The sequence below is a fragment of the Schistocerca nitens genome, chromosome 1 (genome assembly GCF_023898315.1).
Source record: "Schistocerca nitens isolate TAMUIC-IGC-003100 chromosome 1, iqSchNite1.1, whole genome shotgun sequence".
Classification (NCBI taxonomy): domain Eukaryota; kingdom Metazoa; phylum Arthropoda; class Insecta; order Orthoptera; family Acrididae; genus Schistocerca; species Schistocerca nitens.
The window spans coordinates 233,288,446-233,306,772 of NC_064614.1; the positions used below are offsets into that span (position 1 = coordinate 233,288,446).

Genomic DNA, 18,327 nt, shown 5'->3' on the forward strand with positions numbered 1-18,327 from the left:
GTTAAATATTTTTCTATTCTTATGAATAGAGAACCCAGTTAATATATATGTGCAGATTGTGTTATAGAAAGAGGATAAGGGCCACCAAACATTCTCTCATTGCTTCTCATGGTACAGCTCTAGAGAGACAATGAGACAACATAAATGATGGTGACGAGTATAATTCAGAAGAAGACTCTGCTTGCTTCTCTTGTGTTTTAGCTTGCAGGTTTTTTTTTGCTAATTTCTTGTTGTGTTCTTGCATGTATTCCAAAAGCGGAGCTGCAGGACTAATGAATTTTCTCCTTTCAAAGGCTTTTCTTGCTTTTTTGCTGTAATGTATTTGTGTAAACCACGGCTACCCCGCCCCCTCCACCTCCTGACCCTTTGCCCCCCCCCCCCCCCCCCAGCTGCAAACGACCAATGTGATGGATCTAACACAAGTTTTTTTAGTTTCAGAACCAACAAATTGCTGCCTTGCTGACAACGGTACAACAACTTCTGGCTGCACAAGCAGTGTTGGCCGCACAACAACAACAGCCGACCGAGCGACTAGAACAAGTGATGTCGACCAGCATACCAATGTTCCAGATATTTAATGACATAGAAGCGGAATGGCTTGAATACCTGACACAGTTCCAAGCTCACTGTGCACTCCAAACGAACTCAGTTATGACAAAGTAATCACTGCATTAACTCAGTACAATGACCAGCAAGTCCAAGTAGCTGCCAGATATCAGTTCCTTTGACTGCAGAAAAAGCCAGAACAGACGTACGGTCAGTGGTGTACAGAATTAATGGGCATGACTAGGAAGTGTAAATTTAGGTGTAGTTGAGGCAACTTCTACAGTTACTTAATGATTAGGGATGCTATAACACTCAATGTCGCAGACAGTAGAATACAGGAACAGATCCTAAAGTATTCAGATCTATCACTTCCACAAGTGTTGAAAATCTCAGAGCAATATGATTCGGGTGCCATAGGGGCCAATGAGTTTGAACAGGCCCTGATTTGTTGGGTCAAGTGGCCCGTTGCTCGTGACCGCCCCAAGCAGCCACAACAATGAGAGTGTACACAGCAGCACGGACAGCCACGTAGATAGATAAGCAGGCCTGTGAACTTAGTAACATCTTGCACTAGATGTTTTGCACCCCATAAAAAGACAGGATTGCCCATCATGTAATGCAACGTATTACACGTGTGGAAAGAAAGGCAATGTCCAAGCAGTTTATTTGCAATGGCAAAAAACTGCCAATTTTGCCCGCTCTCAGAAAAAAAAAAACAGGCTTGTGCACATGCAGTGAACATTGTGTTTTCCAAACCTACAAAAGGTTCTGACAAAAGTAAGATTAAGGTTGTGTCTCATTCTCACCTTAGTGCTGTGCAACGATGTTCAAACTATTTGTCTGATTATGAATTGCTGGCTGCTGTGTGAACTTTCAGTTAGACACAGGTGCCTCAGTCACTTTGTTTAATCAGGCCAGGTACAATAAGTTAGGCTCACCATGCCTTTCTGAATCTAACAAGCACCTCACTGCTTACATCAGACAGGAAATTCCAGTGCTTGGACATGTAGTTTGCCTGCAACTTACAAATCTCATACTAGGACAGTGGTGAAATCAAGGTACAGTGAGAACATTTTCAGATTAGATGCATTTAATTTGTTTGTGCGTATCATCCAAGACAATGTACTTTCCACATTGGCTTGTGATCTAAAAGACAAGTGTTGCTAAGTTGCTTAAAGAATTTTTAAACTATTTTCAGAAGTAGTGGGAAAAGCTAATAACCTCGTAGTGCATGTGACACTGAAAGACAATGCACAGCCTACATTTCTTCATGGTCATCCCATTCCAATTGCTTTACGAGACAAAGTAGCCAGTGAACTGAAAGAATTGCAAGATAGTGGTGTAATTGCTAGTTGATGACAGGTCCACTATTTTTGTTGCCTAAGCCTTCTGGTTGCAAATAAACAATTTTTTCAGCCTTCAGTTGCAAGGTAATTTTACTCGTTTACCTAGGTTTCGATTCCAGTAATGGAATCTTCTTCAGAACAAAAAATTAAATTATTTTGTGAGCCAAACACTGGCCATGTCACAGATTAAAAATTGAAACAATAAAGACGCATAATCATAAGATTATGTCAGTCAAAATTAAAACCATTAAGGCGAACGTAGACGGAGCTACGCCGGCCAGAAATCAGGACCACACGAAAGCGGCTCGAAAACCTTTGTTTTCGAGCCGCTTTCGTGTGGTCCTGATTTCTGGCCGGTGTAGCTCCGTCTACGTTCACCTTAATGGTTTTAATTTTGACTGACATAATCTTATGATTATGCGTCTTTATTGTTTCAATTTTTAATCTGTGACATGGCCAGTGTTTGGCTCACAAAATAATTTAATTTTTTGTTCTGAAGAAGATTCCATTACTGGAATCGAAACCTAGGTAAACGAGTAAAATTACCTTGCAACTGAAGGCTGAAAAAATTGTTTATTTGCTGTACATTTCACAGTTGCTGACACGCTGCAATATGTTAAAGATATATAAACCTTCTGGTTGCATTCGTATTTGTGTTGACTTGAAGTCTGGTCAACCCACAGATGGTTGTGGACACTTATTCATTACCCCGCCTAAGGAATTCATGGACAGGCTTGGCGCAGGACGTTACTTTCCAATAACAGATATGCATGATGCCTACTTGCAAATTCCATTGGATGAAGAATCACAGAAAGTGTTTTTTGTAAATAAATACTTAGGATTGCATTTGCCCTTTGGTGGTGCTTGCGCACCTGCCATTTTTCAGCATTACTTGGAACAGCTGGCTGCAAGAGTGCTGTTTTGTTCAAACTACCTTGACAGTATTGCATCTCAGGTCATATGCTAGAGGAACACATTGCCAAATTATGTACTTTTTTTTGAGTGTTGTCAGAAGCAGGACACCAGTGACATCTCAAAAAGTGTGACTTTTTCCAAACTGAACTACAGTACTTCATTCACGTGATAAACAGTGCCCCATTCCAATCTCATTGTTTGTAATCCATGACCTGTCTATTCCTCACAATGTGTCTGAACTGCAGTCAGTACTAGGTGAGATGACGTACTACATTCGGTTCATACTGAATGCTGCTCAGATTGCAGCTCCACTGCATTGCTTGTGTCGCAAAGACTGTCAAGATGCATTTCAGAAACTCAAAAATGCTTTGCCAAAGTAACAGACGTTTAGTGCATTTTGACCCTGCTAAGCCCATAGTTTTGCAAGCTGACGTTTCTTCCTATGGAATTGGTGCAGTGCTTTCACACAGAATTGGTGCACAAGACAGACCTATTGCTTTTGCCTCAAAGTTACTCACGCAAACTCAGTACAGTTATTCTAAAATTGAAAAAGAAGTTCTTGCTATTCTGTATGGTGTGAAAAAATTCCATCACCATTTGTATGGTCTTATGTTCTATATAGTGACAGATCACAAGCCTTTGCAGTCCTTGTTTTATCCATCAAAGCTGGTTCCTACATGCACTGCTCAAAAATTGCAACATTGGGCTTTGCTGTTTTTGCAGTACCAGTATGAAATTGTGTACACACCTGCAGCAAAGCGTGGCAATGCAGACGCCCTATCTCGCCTTCCGATTGGCCCAGACTCTGATTTTGATGCATCTGTCGCATCTTGTTGCCACATCGATGCACAGGACTGTAAATTGCTTGAATCTTTTCCCTTGCACTATAAAAAAATTGCACAGGCCACGGAAGGAGACCCAGATCGCAAGATTTTGTTGCATTATGTTCACACGTCTTGGCCTTGTTCATTGAACAGTATCCAGAACTCAGTTGTGCACTGATATTTTGCACGACGCCATAAAATTTCAGTTCAACAAGGTGTGATTCTAGATCAAAATGACAGTGGACAATTGCTTGTGCTTATTTCCATAGTACTGCAAAAGGATGTGTTGCGATTGCTCTATCAAGGACATTGGGGTTTCTTCGCACTAAACAGTTAGCTTGCCCGCACTGTACTTGGCAGGGCATGGACGTCCACATTGAAAAGATGACGTCACAGTGTTGTGCATGCATGGAGAACCAATCCGCTCCACTCCACCACAAACATTCACAGCTTGGCCTAAGACTCAATCACCATGGCAACAAGTGCACATTAACTTTGCACAACAATTTTGGAACACTCGTTGGCTCAGAGTGGTAGATTCTTTTAACAAGTTTCCATTTGCGGTGGCTATGAACTCTACCACATCACATAGCGCCATTCAAGTGTTGTCCCCATATTTTACGTCAAACGTTTACATAAATACTTGCATCGGACAACAGACTAGAGGTCACTTCCCATAAGTTTGAATAGTTTTGTGAATGAAATGGCATTCGTCGTCTAACAAGTGCTCCGTATCACCCGCAGTCCAACGGAGAATCAGAACACTTTGTACGCACTTTCAAGCAACAGATGGCCAAGCTTCGCACCACCCACACATGGGAACAGGCACTGCAATTCTTTCTCACCTCCTATTGCTCCCACCCATGAGATGGACCATCACCAGTGCAACTTCTGCATGGCCACCACCATTGGACACTGCTACACTTACTATACCCACCGCAGCATCCAGCACTGCCAATGGCCAGCAAATATCGCTTTGTGCTGCGTGATCTTGGTAACTGTGGGTGCTGGGAAGAATGCGTGATCCAGGAATACATTGCCTGTTCTATGTGTTTAACTGCAGGTCCCAATGGTTTGCAGAGCCACCACCAGACCAAATTCGTGCATGCCATTCGCCCCACGATTCTGCTGCTTTTCTTCCCCCAGACTCACAGCTTCATGGGACCACGTGGCCTTCGCAGCCACTCGCTGCACACCAGGAGTAGTGGACGGACGGTGCGCCCTCACTCTCATTGTCCCCGCCTGCTGACCCCATGGACCTGGACCCACCATTGCCATCGCCGTCGCCATCATTGCCCCAGCACACGTCCTCAGGCCTGGACGTGCTCCCTGGCAGCAGTTTTCTGGAGTATGTTCCTGTTGCCTCGCAAGCCAGATGGTGGGGTATGATCGGGAGTATGCCGTCCTCCACAGCTATGGCTCCCAGCCCATCTCTTTGTCCAGTGTCCAGCCTTCCTCCCCATCGTAATTCGCTACCTCACTACATGACAAGGTGCGGCATTTCGGTGGGGGGGATTGCAAGGAAATTGACAGAGGCCAAAATCAAACTTGGAGGCAATGCACTGCCAAAGTCCTCTTGGTTGCCATTATTTAGATTACTGCTGCGGACCAGAGGGCCAGTCTGTTGCACCCAGTGAGTTCCTGTCTGGTATCCGGTGAGGCAACAAGTCGGAGTCATGGTCACAGCCTCTAGTTCAAAATCAAGCAGCACACAGAGATTAGAATAGTGTACATAGTGGATTTGTAGTTCACCAGCAGTGAGGCTAACGTGGACTATTGCAGAGAGCTTGTACCACAATGACTATCTTGAGTTACGTAATTTTTTATCCATATGAATAAAGAACCCAGTTAATATATGCATGCTATTTGTGTTATAGAAAGAGGATACCAGCCACCAAACATTGTCTCCTTGCTTCCCATGGTACAACTCTACAGAGACAACAAAACGACATAAAAACCTGAATCACAATTTTTAACTTTACTGTTTCTCGTTTTCAAAAATACTGAAGTGTATTTGATGTTTGTATATGAAATGGCAATTACAGGAGAGCAACCATTCACCACATTTACTCAGTTTCAGAGACAATAATTCTTTCAGACATTAGCAGCAATAACCAAATTACAAATGCGCAGAAAATCCAGCACCAAACTGTATCTGAAGCACAGAATTCTGGAGATCATGTGCTGCTTCCTCTCTTCCATTCCATTTATGAAAATCGAGAGAACTGAATGGAATACAATGCCCAGCTTGAAGATCACTTTGCAGCCATAAACTTATAGGTGGCACATGACATCATTTCTCTCTCTCTCTCTCTTTTTATAGAAGTGTCAATTTTCAGCAGGCTTTGTCTTAAGTTCTCTCCCCCCCCCCCCCCCCCCCCCCCAAGTAAAGCCTTGTATCCCACACTATGAAGAAGTTCTTTGGAAGTTACAAAATTTATTTGATGCACAAATTCATGTAGCTGCTGCTCATTTCTAATTTTTTCGTAGATACCACCATACAAATCAGACTTACAAGGTATGGTGAGAAATTGTAAATTAACTGCACTTGTGGAGCTTCTTATCAAGATGAAATGTTTTGTGACACAATTGTTTAGAACATGGCTGACAACAGAATACAGGCTGTGATTTTAAAGCATCACAAACTTGCTCTCTCTGATGCATTAAAAGAATCACAGGAAGTGTCGGATTTCACAGAAACAGACTTTAATGCCCCTGTTATTGCAACCCTGCCTGTGGATAGTTCTACTAAGCAGGCATGGTCCTGCATACCGGTAGTTCATGCTGACAGCAGCCACAAACAGCGGTGCAAGTAGCACATGAGGTGTCAGCCTGTTTCTCTGCAAATTCATGCACTCTGAAGTCTTGTGTTATATGTTATTCTACATGTAATTGCAAACTTTGCTCCTTCCACCAAGCAGAATGCCGTCACTGCCATGAGTCAGGACACACACAGCAATTGTGCGAGCAAAAGATTCACAAAGTAAACTCTGTTACATACAAATCTCAAAATGAGAAAACGGAAATCAATGTGATCTCATATTCTGAATCCTCACTTGCTCCTCGTGGAAATACTCAAGAATTGATTGAGGCAAGTGTAACAACTGCATAGCTATGCACCTAGTGCAAAATTTTTGCTCAATCAACCCCACTCTCCACAAAAAGAGAAACAGCAAAACACTCTGTCACTCACAAATCTGATGAATACAGTCTTCCAAAAGGGCAATATCTCAACTGTGTCTTGTTCATTCCCTTTTTTCTTGCCACAGCTGGAGAGAGAGCACACTTGAAGCTTTCAAAGTTATATTGTTTAATTTCTGGATCTTGCATTTTGATTAGTTTCAATACGTTTCAAAAGTTATTATTTTAGCACTTCAAGGAGATTGAAAACTGGAACATTTTGCTCATTAAGTCTCTTAAATTTTTTATTCGAATATATAAATCAGTTTCAAACACTAATTTAACGCGTCATAAAAATAATTATAATAAACAACACAGCAAATTTGCAGCACAAAAAATACTAGGCAGTTCCATTTTTGGTTAAACAGTTCAACAATTCTGTCACAGACAGATTGTGGGTAACTGTGTTGTCTTCCTGATGATGATGCTGATGCTGCTTCTAAAGTCATGAAAGTATGTTGCTCAGGAACCCAGCAGGTGTCTTTAACAGTTGTCCAGTGGAAGGAACGATCAGAACCGTGTGGATGGATAAAGCTGATGAGGACATCTTGTTGTTCATGAGAAACTTCACATATTTCCAAACCATCAAAAATTGACATACTTATATGCAACATACTGTCATGGTTTCTTGATCAGGCTGAATTTTTTTTCGCTTTTTTCTTTTGGTTAAAAAAAAAAAAAAAAAAAAAAACTTTATGCCTAGAATACTATCACGACAGAATTTGAACAAATCATATGGAGTCGATATTTGGTTATTTAAGTGACTGTGCAGTGTAGCACAGGCTGCTAGTCTTTTTGCTGTTCGCCCAATGCTATCACAAGGTGATTTACCATGGGTTGTTTAAAAAAAAAATAAATCAATTCAGCAGTGACGCCAAAATTCTTTTTGTGCAAACATAAATTGATGAAATTTTTGAAATTCTTCTATTGAGCAACTGAACCAGCACTAAAGTAATAAATGTTCTTAATGTTTTCAATCTTTGCCTTTAAATACGCTATTAACTTTATTTTAAAGGAATGGACAGCAATGGTATCATGACGCAGACAGTCTTTTTTTTTTCTCCATCAAATCTTTGTAGTCATCCTTGGATGGATGTTACTGAAGCCAACATTAATTTGACATTTCGACAAATTGCACGTACACATATTGAATGTGATCCAGAAGTGCCAACTGTAGTACACCATTTCAGTCTGAGCACACAAAATTTTGAGCTCAGTTGATTTCCATATTGCTTACAATAAGCGATGAACATTTATTTCAGGTTACAAAGGAGCAGGCATTTCTGTTTGTGATTCTTTCTCCCATTTATTCTTACTGCAACACAATTCTTTCTGCCTGGGCATAAATGAGAAAAATCATCATCTTAAAAAAAGAGTGAGGGCATTTTGTTTTACTTCAACATTGAGGATTTTCCTTTTTCGGTTTGCAGGTGTTGCCAAAATTCCCCCTTCCATCTTCAGTTTCCTAGCCTTCTTCACCATTGTAGTTGAAAGAGCAATTTTCAATAGTAAAGCTATTTGGGGCTAGGGTCAAAATTTGAACTTTACTACAACTACTTGAGGTCTGAAGCTCAATCTTAAGTTCTTCAATTAAGATGTCCATATTGACACATAGAATACGGTGTAATTAGATGAATGATGAACACTAACTTCACTTAACGAAGGTTTATTCAGCATTTGCACATACAAGAGCGCGGAGCGAACTGCCTCTGGCCAGAACACATACAGTATATATACAGCTACAGAACATTCCAGTACAATGATGCTTAACATTTGTGGACACTTCTAGAATTTACTTGAACTGAATACAGAAATTAAAATTGTACAGTCCAGGTGAGTTTTGAAATCACGACCCTCCAAGCAACAGTTTAGTATCATAACCACTACACCACGGTGTAGTATTTTAATGAAAACAAACTAAAATTAAACATAAATAAATATGTCTATATTGAATTTGATCTTGGGAGACAAGAAACTCATGAAAACCAAATTTTAATGGGTGGCGAATACATTAAAAAAGACCAATTTTCTTGGCCTGATACTTGATGCAAAGTTAAACTGGTCTGATAATGTAAATGATATTTGTAAAAAGCTATCTACTACCATACATGCCCTAAGAAAACTGACACTTTTTTGTAAGATTACCACTCTGAGACAAATATATTTTCCACTATTTGAATCTCATCTAAGCTATAGAATAGAGGTATGGGGATCCAACAGTAAAAGTAATGTGAAAAGTGTACTTATCCTGCAAAAGAAGGTACTTAGAATTATGAGAAAGAAATGTGCCAGTGAGTCCTGCAGAAATTTGTTTAAATAATTTAAAATACTAACTGTTCATAACTTGGATGTACTTAAGATAATCATTATGGCGGGGGGGGGGGGGGAAACATTAATAAAGAAATACACTCTCATAACACTAGAAGTAGAGAGAGACCCCACAGTATCTCTCATAGAACAACACTTTATGAGAAAAGCCCTCACTATGCAGGCATAAAACTAAAGAATTGCTTCCATCGTATCTCCAAATTGCCCTTAAAAAAAAAAAAAAAAATTAAAATTATGGCTCCTAAACAATCCTGTGTATTCAATGGATGAGTTTCTAGATTCAGTACACTGGTATGATAGAAGACCAGCTATCTAAAAATAAATGCATCTCAGATCTTAGACTGTGTCACAAACTGTAAATTCCCTAATCTATGGATTGTATTGCAATAGCAAATTGTTCTTATGTATAATCAATATATGTAACATTGTTCTCTCACTGAAATTTAGAAAAAGTTGTGTAGATAATAATGCCAAGCAATAATATGTAGGCTCTAGTAAGGAAGGCTCCGACGTATCCAGAAGACTGGAAAAATTTTTTGTAATCAGTTGATGCTGGATCAAAATATATAAATAAATAAATGTGAACCACTTTGGTGTCACTGTTTATAATGCATTGCCCACTTACACAAAGAGGTTGGTGCTGGAAACAGCTTTCAGTGCAGAATTAATAACATTTCTTGTGGAGAAGTGTTTCAATGATGTAAAAGAATAGGTTAGTTCACAGGATTACTAGGTCCTTATTTATTGTTGAGTCTTTTTGATTCTGTTAAATGACATACCATAAATGCTGTGTTAAGAGAGGAATTCCACTTTATGCAATAAACATTTGTAATTTTATTTTCACCCAAACATATCTCAGCACTTCTTGTGTTGCCGTCAGTGGGTTGGTTTGCTTATTTTCCTTCTGCAAAATCGTTACATGTTAACCCTCAAAGAAGCTTTTGGTATAAAATATTTACATTTGTAAAATGAGTGATTATTGTCAAATATTTTTACATTGGTTTTCATAGAGCACTGTACTGTACAGTACAGTACCTTTTTACAGCTATAAATATTTTATACCAAATGTTTCTGTAAAGGTTAACATGTTACAATTATGTAGATGGAAAATAAAGAAATAAACCCACTAAACATAGTATGAAAGTGCTGCAACATGTCAAGGTGAGAAAAATTACACAGCTGTCTTGCATAAGGCAAAATTCCTCTCCAGTTTCCTAAGGAAGCACAGAAATTAGAATAACTGCAATATTCATAACATGATTACACTGAATGCGTCTTTGCAAGAAATGTTTCTGCTGTTGTTTTCTATTTCCTCTGTATCAGATGCACTGAGAAGGGATCTGGTGCTAGCATACTTGTGATAGATATGGTGTAAGCATGTTTTTGTGTGGTATACTTTTCAGCAGTGCTACATAATGTAGTAGTTTTTATTTTCTCTGGGATGTTTTACATCTGAGTTTCATGATGTACCTACTCATTGTACATGTCATTATCAGCAGCATTATGTAATGTGTTTTTGTGATTTCCCTCTTCACTAGTGTTTTTATTTTCAAAATCTCTCATTCATCGATTTATTTTTTGTGCATATTGTACTTACAATGTAGACTTTGAACTTGTGATTTCCCTTCCAATTGCATACCACGCAAGGTGTCTACACCAATCTAAATGTACTAGGGTTGCATTCAGGACTGGAATTTTAGGTCCCTGCCGGGCCATCTTGATTTAGTTTTTCCATGGTTTCCTCCGAGTTGCTATGGTGAATGCTGAGAGGGTTCCTTACATTAGGTTACGGCCGACTTCATGTCCTGTCACCACCTAATCATACCCCACTTGTTAATGTTTTATATACAGGCCTAATTTCTGACGGATAAATAAAATAAAAATATCTGCTCACATAACCAAGAACATGGTTTTAGAGGAATATGGGTTATCTTCACTAGGTCAATCGGTACTACACCTCCAAAAAAGGCACTTAACTTTCACTGCTTCATAAAAATGCATCTCATATTAAAATCTTTTTCCACATTCACAGAAACATTCTCTGAAGCTTGCAGGATAGCTCTCAGGAATGGAAGAACTTAACAGACATGTCCACTCACCGTTCGGAAACGAATTAAGTTGGTGTATTACTAATCGAACCCTGTTAATTCATTTCACAAGTCTACTACGTTCCAATTATACGTTTTCACTTTTCGTTGGTTTTCAGTGTTAATTATTTCTTTAAGTGTTGTCAGGTCTTGAAGAAATACTATACATACTAATAGTTATAACAGGCAGTTATTGTACTAGAGTGGGTATATAATATTCTAGCATCAAATGAATGCTGTGGCTGAAAAGAATGAAAAATAACCTACGTCCACTTTATATGACCAACCTGCACTGACGCACATGTCATTATTTTCACTGACAGCGGAATATCTTCCTCGTCCATAAAAATACAACGCCTGTCACCATCGCTGGATAAACAAAGTCGGCAAATACCAATTAGGTCTTTCAATTTTATTGGTTTTCTTCGACTGTACGTCTTCATGGGTATTTTACACGACAACTACGCACAACACATATAAATAGATGGCATACAGAGTACTTTGTTAAGAAATCGCACAGTTTTTTCAACACGAAGTATATAACAACTCCGAATAAAGGAAGTTCCACCAAAACACTGCTGCATTTCGTACTCGCAACTTATTTCGTAGGTCACGCAACAACTTATCGTTTATATTACTCACACGTAAAAATGTTTTCAAATAGTTCACACCTTATGTCACGTCAGAGGGGTGTAATACTAATTACAGTTTATTTACACTACAGCTCTCATTAAAAATGGAAATTGGAAACTATCCGACTAGAAATGCGTAAGTTTGTCGTTGAGTACGGCGACGGCTGTCAGCATAATCTCTGACCGCCATGTGAGGGGAAGTTTTCGTGTAATGATGAGAAGCATGTACGTGAACGTCATAGATTCTGGACTGATCGTTTCCTGAGAGTGGATAGGGTACGCAGATAAATTTGACAAATGAAAAGTTTTACAGCTTGTATACACAAAAGGAAAGTTCTGGCACAGAAGATATTTGAGCACTGATATCGTTACAGAGTTGTCACAATTCTTGTAAAATGTTGGTGAAGAGTAGAGAAATCTCCCGTGTAAACATGAGACTAACTAATTTATTACAGTAACTAGAAATTTTGACAGAAATATGGAGGAACATGCATTGGTAATTATTACATTGAGTAGCACAGTAACAATTTTAAGAAAGTAATGACATATGAATCAATTTTTGTATAGCATAAATTACACATATACGAACATATAAACAAACATGCAAAGCTGACGTTCGTGCATACCTGATCAAGTGAGTGGGACAAGTGCAAATTTATGTTGATGTAACAGTTTAAATTTGGAGAACAGTAGTTGGAATTTTATGTGATAGCTTATTAATTTAATTTTTGCAGAATTTCACGCTTTCAAGAAGTAACAGTTGCCCTGACAAATTAGTGGGAGATATGTTCTGCTGGGGGAATACAACACACGGTGAACTGGGATTAGGAGGACTAGAGGAAGAGCAGATCCTGATACCAAGAGAACTCCGATTTTCGAAAGCTACTTGTGTAAAACAAGGTTAGTCTTGAACATATTGAATAAAAAATAAGCTGCTCTTGACAGTTGCAATAAAATTTATATTACTGATTTCAGTTGCTTGCGGTTACAATCACACCTTACTGTTAACATCAGATGGACAACTATATTCATGTGGAAACAATGACCATGGGCAACTTGGCCACAACAAGCCTTGCAAAAGACTTGGTGAGTTTTGAAACCAACAGCTAATATTTTTGTTGTCTTGGTATGAAGTCAAATCTTCAACAGATCTTGATAAGATTTCAAAGCAGTGTAAATATTGACAACTTTCTTTCGATATCAAAAAATGTAAAATTGTACACTTCACAAAGTAAAACTGCAGTAGCCTCTGAGTACAGTATAACTGAGTGAAAACTGGAATCAGTCAACTTGAAAAAATATTCTAGACCATAACAGTTTGTGATGATACGAAATGGAGTGATCATGTAAGCTTAATTGTAGGTGAAACATGAGATAGACAGCTCCCAGTTGTGCTAATTCTACCTGTGCAAATAATTTTGAATTCTCAAATAGCCAACCATATTTCAATTTTGCGTAGCAGTTGGGTAATAACCTTGTTGCCAAAAAAGATCAGAATCTCTGTTCATGTAGGTGGTAACACCATGAAAACAATGCTACATTTTGGATTAGATTAACTTTAATTTCAATTAATCCGTACTGAGGAGGTCCTCCAGGATGTAGAACATGTCAGAAAAACAATAATACATGACAAATATTTACAACTGAAACAAATAAGCTAATGTACCTTCCACACGTTCCAAGTGGAATGATCATCATTTTTTGTTCTAATGAACGCTATATGAAAGAATCATTTTACAAACACTCATTTACTAAGATCGCGTTAGGTATAATGCACTGAATTTAAAATTTAAAAAATGGTTTTTTATATATGGGGTAATAAACATATATGAGCTGTTGGTTTGAAAAAGTGATACATTTTTGAATAAATATATTGGGAAGCAGTAGTTAGTATCCCTAGTTCCCGAAACAGGCTTCTGCAGGATGTTCTTGAGTTCACACTACATATAACTCTTATTGCACGTTTTTGTGCCTGGAAAACTTTAGCTTGGCTTGATGAATTACACCAAAAAAATAATCCCATATGACATTATGGAATGGAAGCAAGCATAGTATGCCAGCTTTTTCATTTTTATATCCCCTATGTCTGACACAATTCGCATTGCAAATAGAGATTTGTTAAAACACTTCAGCAGTTCTGTGGTGTGCTCCTCTCAGTTGAATTTATTATCAAGCTGTAATCCCAAGAATTTACACTGTCCACTTCTTCTATCTGCTTGTCATCATATGATAGGCATGTACTCGTGGGAGACCCCTTACAAGTTCTGAACTGCATGTAGTGTGTTTTTTCAAAGTTTAGTGACGAAGATTGGCTAGGAACCAGTGATTAATGTCCACAAATATTTTATTAGCTGATCTTTCTAAGACTACACTTGAAATGCTATTTATTGCAATGTTTGTTTCATCGGCAAACAAAACGAACTTAGCATCTCGTAATGTTACTGATGAAAAGTCATTGATACACATATCGAACTTTGTGGGACCCCACATGTAATGAGTTCCCAGTTGGATGCCTGATAGCTCAATATGTCTCTCTTCCTAATAACGCGCTTTGTTTCCTGCCAGAGATAAAAGGTTTGAACCATTTTGCTGCATTTCCTGTTACACCATAATATTCTAATTTACTTAAAAGGATATTGTGATTTACCCAGTCAAATGCCTTTGACAGATCACAAAATATACCAGTTGCCTGCAATTTTTTGTCTAATGAATTAAAGTACATTTTCACTGTAAGTGTAGATAACCTTAGTATCAGAACCCTTTAGAAATCCGAACTGCGACTTTGACAGTATGTGATAAGATGGTTATAAAGTCAATTGTACATTACCTTTTCTAAAAATTTTGAGAATGCTGGCAAAAGTGAAATGGGATGGAAATTTGATGCTATGTCTCCCTTCTTAAACAATGGCTTAACTTCAGCATATTTCAACCATTGAGGAAATATTCCACTGATGAACATTTTCTGTAGCTGTAGCTGTAGCTGTAGCTGATTCTGTGGCAGCATCTATATACATTATTTTGACAGTGAAGCTCAGTGAATATTCAGAAAATATTATGATTTTTTGGCAAAAGTAGTTAATAACTGATAATTATTCAGTGATATTAGTGTTCGAAATAATGCAGTAGTAATAATAATAATAATAATAATAATAATAATAATAATAATAAACCCGGTGGAGGCCCGGGAAAAGAATAGGCCTCCGGTATGTTCTGCCAGTCGTAAAAGGCGACGAAAAGAACAAACCACTAATAGGGCTAACCCCCCTTTTAGTGTGATTACTTGGTTCAGGACAGAACTAAAGAAGCCTCGGACAAGCGCCGTCATGGTCGGGGACGGCGCTTGAACCCTATGCCCGCCCACAATGGTAATGACACTGCTAGCCAACTGGAAAATGATTTAAATCCAAATAGAGGTGTTTTGCAGGATATGCTTCCTGCAACCAAACTAGAAGGAAAACAAAGACAGAGGATGAGATGGTCAGATGAAGTTAATCGACACCTCATGTTCTGTTATTACCAAGCAACAAACCTAGGAACCAACACAACTGGATACAGATCACAAGTATACACAACATTTATTACCAGATACCCAGAATTAAAATTTTTAACAGAACAACGACTAGCTGATCAGATCCGTGTAATAATCAAAAATAACAGGATACCCCAGTCAGAATTAGAAAACATCAAACAACAAGTACAAAAAATACTGGAACAAAATAATGTGCAATTAGAAGAAGAAGAAAATACAGTAATGGACTCAAACATCCCAGAGCAAACAAACAAAGAACAACACGCATCAGTTAAACAGTCAGAGGGAAACAAAATCTTACGACAGCCACCAGAACAAGCACAAATAGAACATGAAGTGACACACATGTTAGATATAGAAGAAAAATTTCAGTTGACATATATAGAATACAAAGACACAAATACAGACATTAGACCATTCTTGCATAGACCACCAAATAGCCCACAAGTCGAACAATAAAAACTATCAACATAATCATACACAACAAAATAAATGAATACACAACTATGGAAGAGTTACAACTACTGGTTTATGTAGGAGCACTCACTACACTAAATATACACACTAGGCAGAGATCAGAACCAACCAACACACAGAAGAAACCTACAAAACCAGCATGGCAACACAGGCTACAGATCAGAATAGAAAAACTGAGAAAAGACATCGGACAGCTAACACAATTTATAAGAAATGAAATATCAGACAAAAAACGAAAAAGGTTAGGTAAAATCTCACAACAAGAAGCAATAGAGCAATTAGATGAAAAGAAGCAAAAATTACAAGCTTTGGCGAAACGACTTAGAAGATACAAAAAAAGTGAAAATAGAAGGAAACAAAACCAAACATTCAACACAAACCAAAAGAAATTTTACCAAACAATAGATAACACACACATTAAAATAGACAATCCACCAAACATAAGAGACATGGAACACTTCTGGAGCAGCGTATGGTCAAACCCGGTACAACATAACAGGCATGCACGGTGGATACAAGCAGAAACAGATACATACAAGATGATACCACAAATGCCTGAAGTGATAATTTTGCAACATGAAGTCACCCGAGCAATTAATTCTACGCACAATTGGAAAGCCCCTGGAAATGATAAAATAGCAAATTTCTGGCTAAAGAAGTTCACCTCAACACATTCACATCTAACTAAATTATTTAACAGTTACATTGCAGACCCATACATATTCCCTGATACACTTACACATGGAATAACTTATCTGAAACCTAAAGATCAAGCAGACACAGCAAACCCAGCTAAATATCGCCCCATAACATGCCTACCAACAATCTACAAAATATTAACTTCAGTCATTACACAGAAATTAATGACACATACAACACAGAACAAAATTATAAATGAAGAACAAAAAGGCTGCTGCAAAGGAGTGCGAGGATGTAAAGAGCAACTGATAATAGATGCAGAGGTGACATATCAAGCTAAAACTAAACAAAGGTCTCTACACTACGCATACATTGATTACCAAAAAGCTTTTGATAGTGTACCCCACTCATGGTTACTACAGATATTGGAAATATACAAAGTAGATCCTAAATTGGTACAGTATCTAAAAATAGTAATGAAAAACTGGAAAACCACACTTAATATCCAAACAAATTCAGATAATATCACATCACAGCCAATACAGATTAAGCGTGGAATATACCAAGGAGACTCATTAAGTCCTTTCTGGTTCTGTCTTGCTCTGAACCCAATATCCAACATGCTAAATAATTCAAATTATGGATACAATATTACTGGAACATACCCACACAAAATCACACATTTGCTATACATGGATGATCTAAAACTACTGGCAGCAACCAATCAACAACTCAACCAATTATTAAAGAAGCATTCAGCAGAAGCACAGAAGTATTCAGCAATGATATAAATATGGCTTTTGGAACAGACAAATGTAAGAAAAATAGCATAGTCAAGGGAAAACACACTAAACAAGAAGATTACATACTTGATAACCACAGCGACTGCATAGAAGCGATGGAAAAGACAGATGCCTATAAATACCTAGGATACAGACAAAAAATAGGAATAGATAATACAAATATTAGGGAAGAACTAAAAGAAAAATATAGACAAAGACTAACAAAAATACTGAAAACAGAATTGACAGCAAGAAACAAGACAAAAGCTATAAATACTTATGCTATACCAATATTGACCTACTCATTTGGAGTAGTGAAATGGAGTAACACAGACCTAGAAGCACTAAATACACTTACACGTTCACAATGCCACAAATATAGAATACATCACATACATTCAGCAACAGAAAGATTCACATTAAGCAGAAAGGAAGGAGGAAGGGGATTTATCGACATAAAAAGCCTACATTATGGACAGGTAGACAATTTAAGAAAATTCTTTATAGAATGAGCAGAAACTAGCAAAATACACAAGGCAATCACTCATATAAATACATTGGCTACACCACTGCAATTTCATAACCACTTCTACAACCCTTTAGATCACATAACATCAACAGATACGAAGAAAGTAAATTGGAAAAAGAAAACACTTCATGGCAAGCACCCGTATCATCTAACACAGCCACACATCGATCAAGACGCATCCAACACATGGCTAAGAAAAGGCAATATATACAGTGAGACAGAAGGATTCATGATTGCAATACAGGATCAAACAATAAACACCAGGTATTACAGCAAGCATATTATTAAAGATCCCAATACCACAACAGATAAATGCAGACTTTGTAAACAACAAATAGAAACAGTAGATCACATACAAGCGGATGTACAATACTAGCAAATACAGAATACCCCAGAAGACATGACAAGGTCGCAAAAATAATACATCAACAGCTTGCCTTAAAACATAAACTTTTAAAACAACATGTTCCCACATACACGTATGCACCACAAAATGTACTGGAGAATGATGAA

At 37.9% G+C, this 18,327-nt stretch overlaps 2 protein-coding genes across 8 annotated transcripts in view; one reads left to right on the forward strand and one right to left on the reverse strand.

Moving 5' to 3' along the window:
* LOC126246367 (zinc finger protein 454-like) overlaps positions 1-12,055 on the reverse strand; it is a 66,603-nt gene extending 54,548 nt beyond the window's left edge. Inside the window, exon 1 of one of the 5 annotated variants that reach the window (XM_049948391.1) lies at positions 11,514-12,055. In XM_049948391.1, coding sequence (XP_049804348.1) covers positions 11,514-11,669 — 156 coding nt within the window. In that variant the 5' untranslated portion in view covers positions 11,670-12,055. Of the gene's footprint in view, positions 1-11,493 lie in introns of all 5 variants that reach the window. The other 4 variants (XM_049948389.1, XM_049948390.1, XM_049948392.1 and 1 more) reach the window with 4 other exon arrangements.
* Positions 12,042-18,327, forward strand: part of LOC126246314 (probable E3 ubiquitin-protein ligase HERC4) — a 248,291-nt gene continuing 242,005 nt past the window's right edge. Inside the window, exons 1-3 of one of the 3 annotated variants that reach the window (XM_049948384.1) lie at positions 12,042-12,354; positions 12,593-12,758; positions 12,834-12,944. In XM_049948384.1, coding sequence (XP_049804341.1) covers positions 12,337-12,354; positions 12,593-12,758; positions 12,834-12,944 — 295 coding nt within the window. In that variant the 5' untranslated portion in view covers positions 12,042-12,336. Of the gene's footprint in view, positions 12,493-12,592; positions 12,759-12,833; positions 12,945-18,327 lie in introns of all 3 variants that reach the window. The other 2 variants (XM_049948386.1, XM_049948385.1) reach the window with 2 other exon arrangements.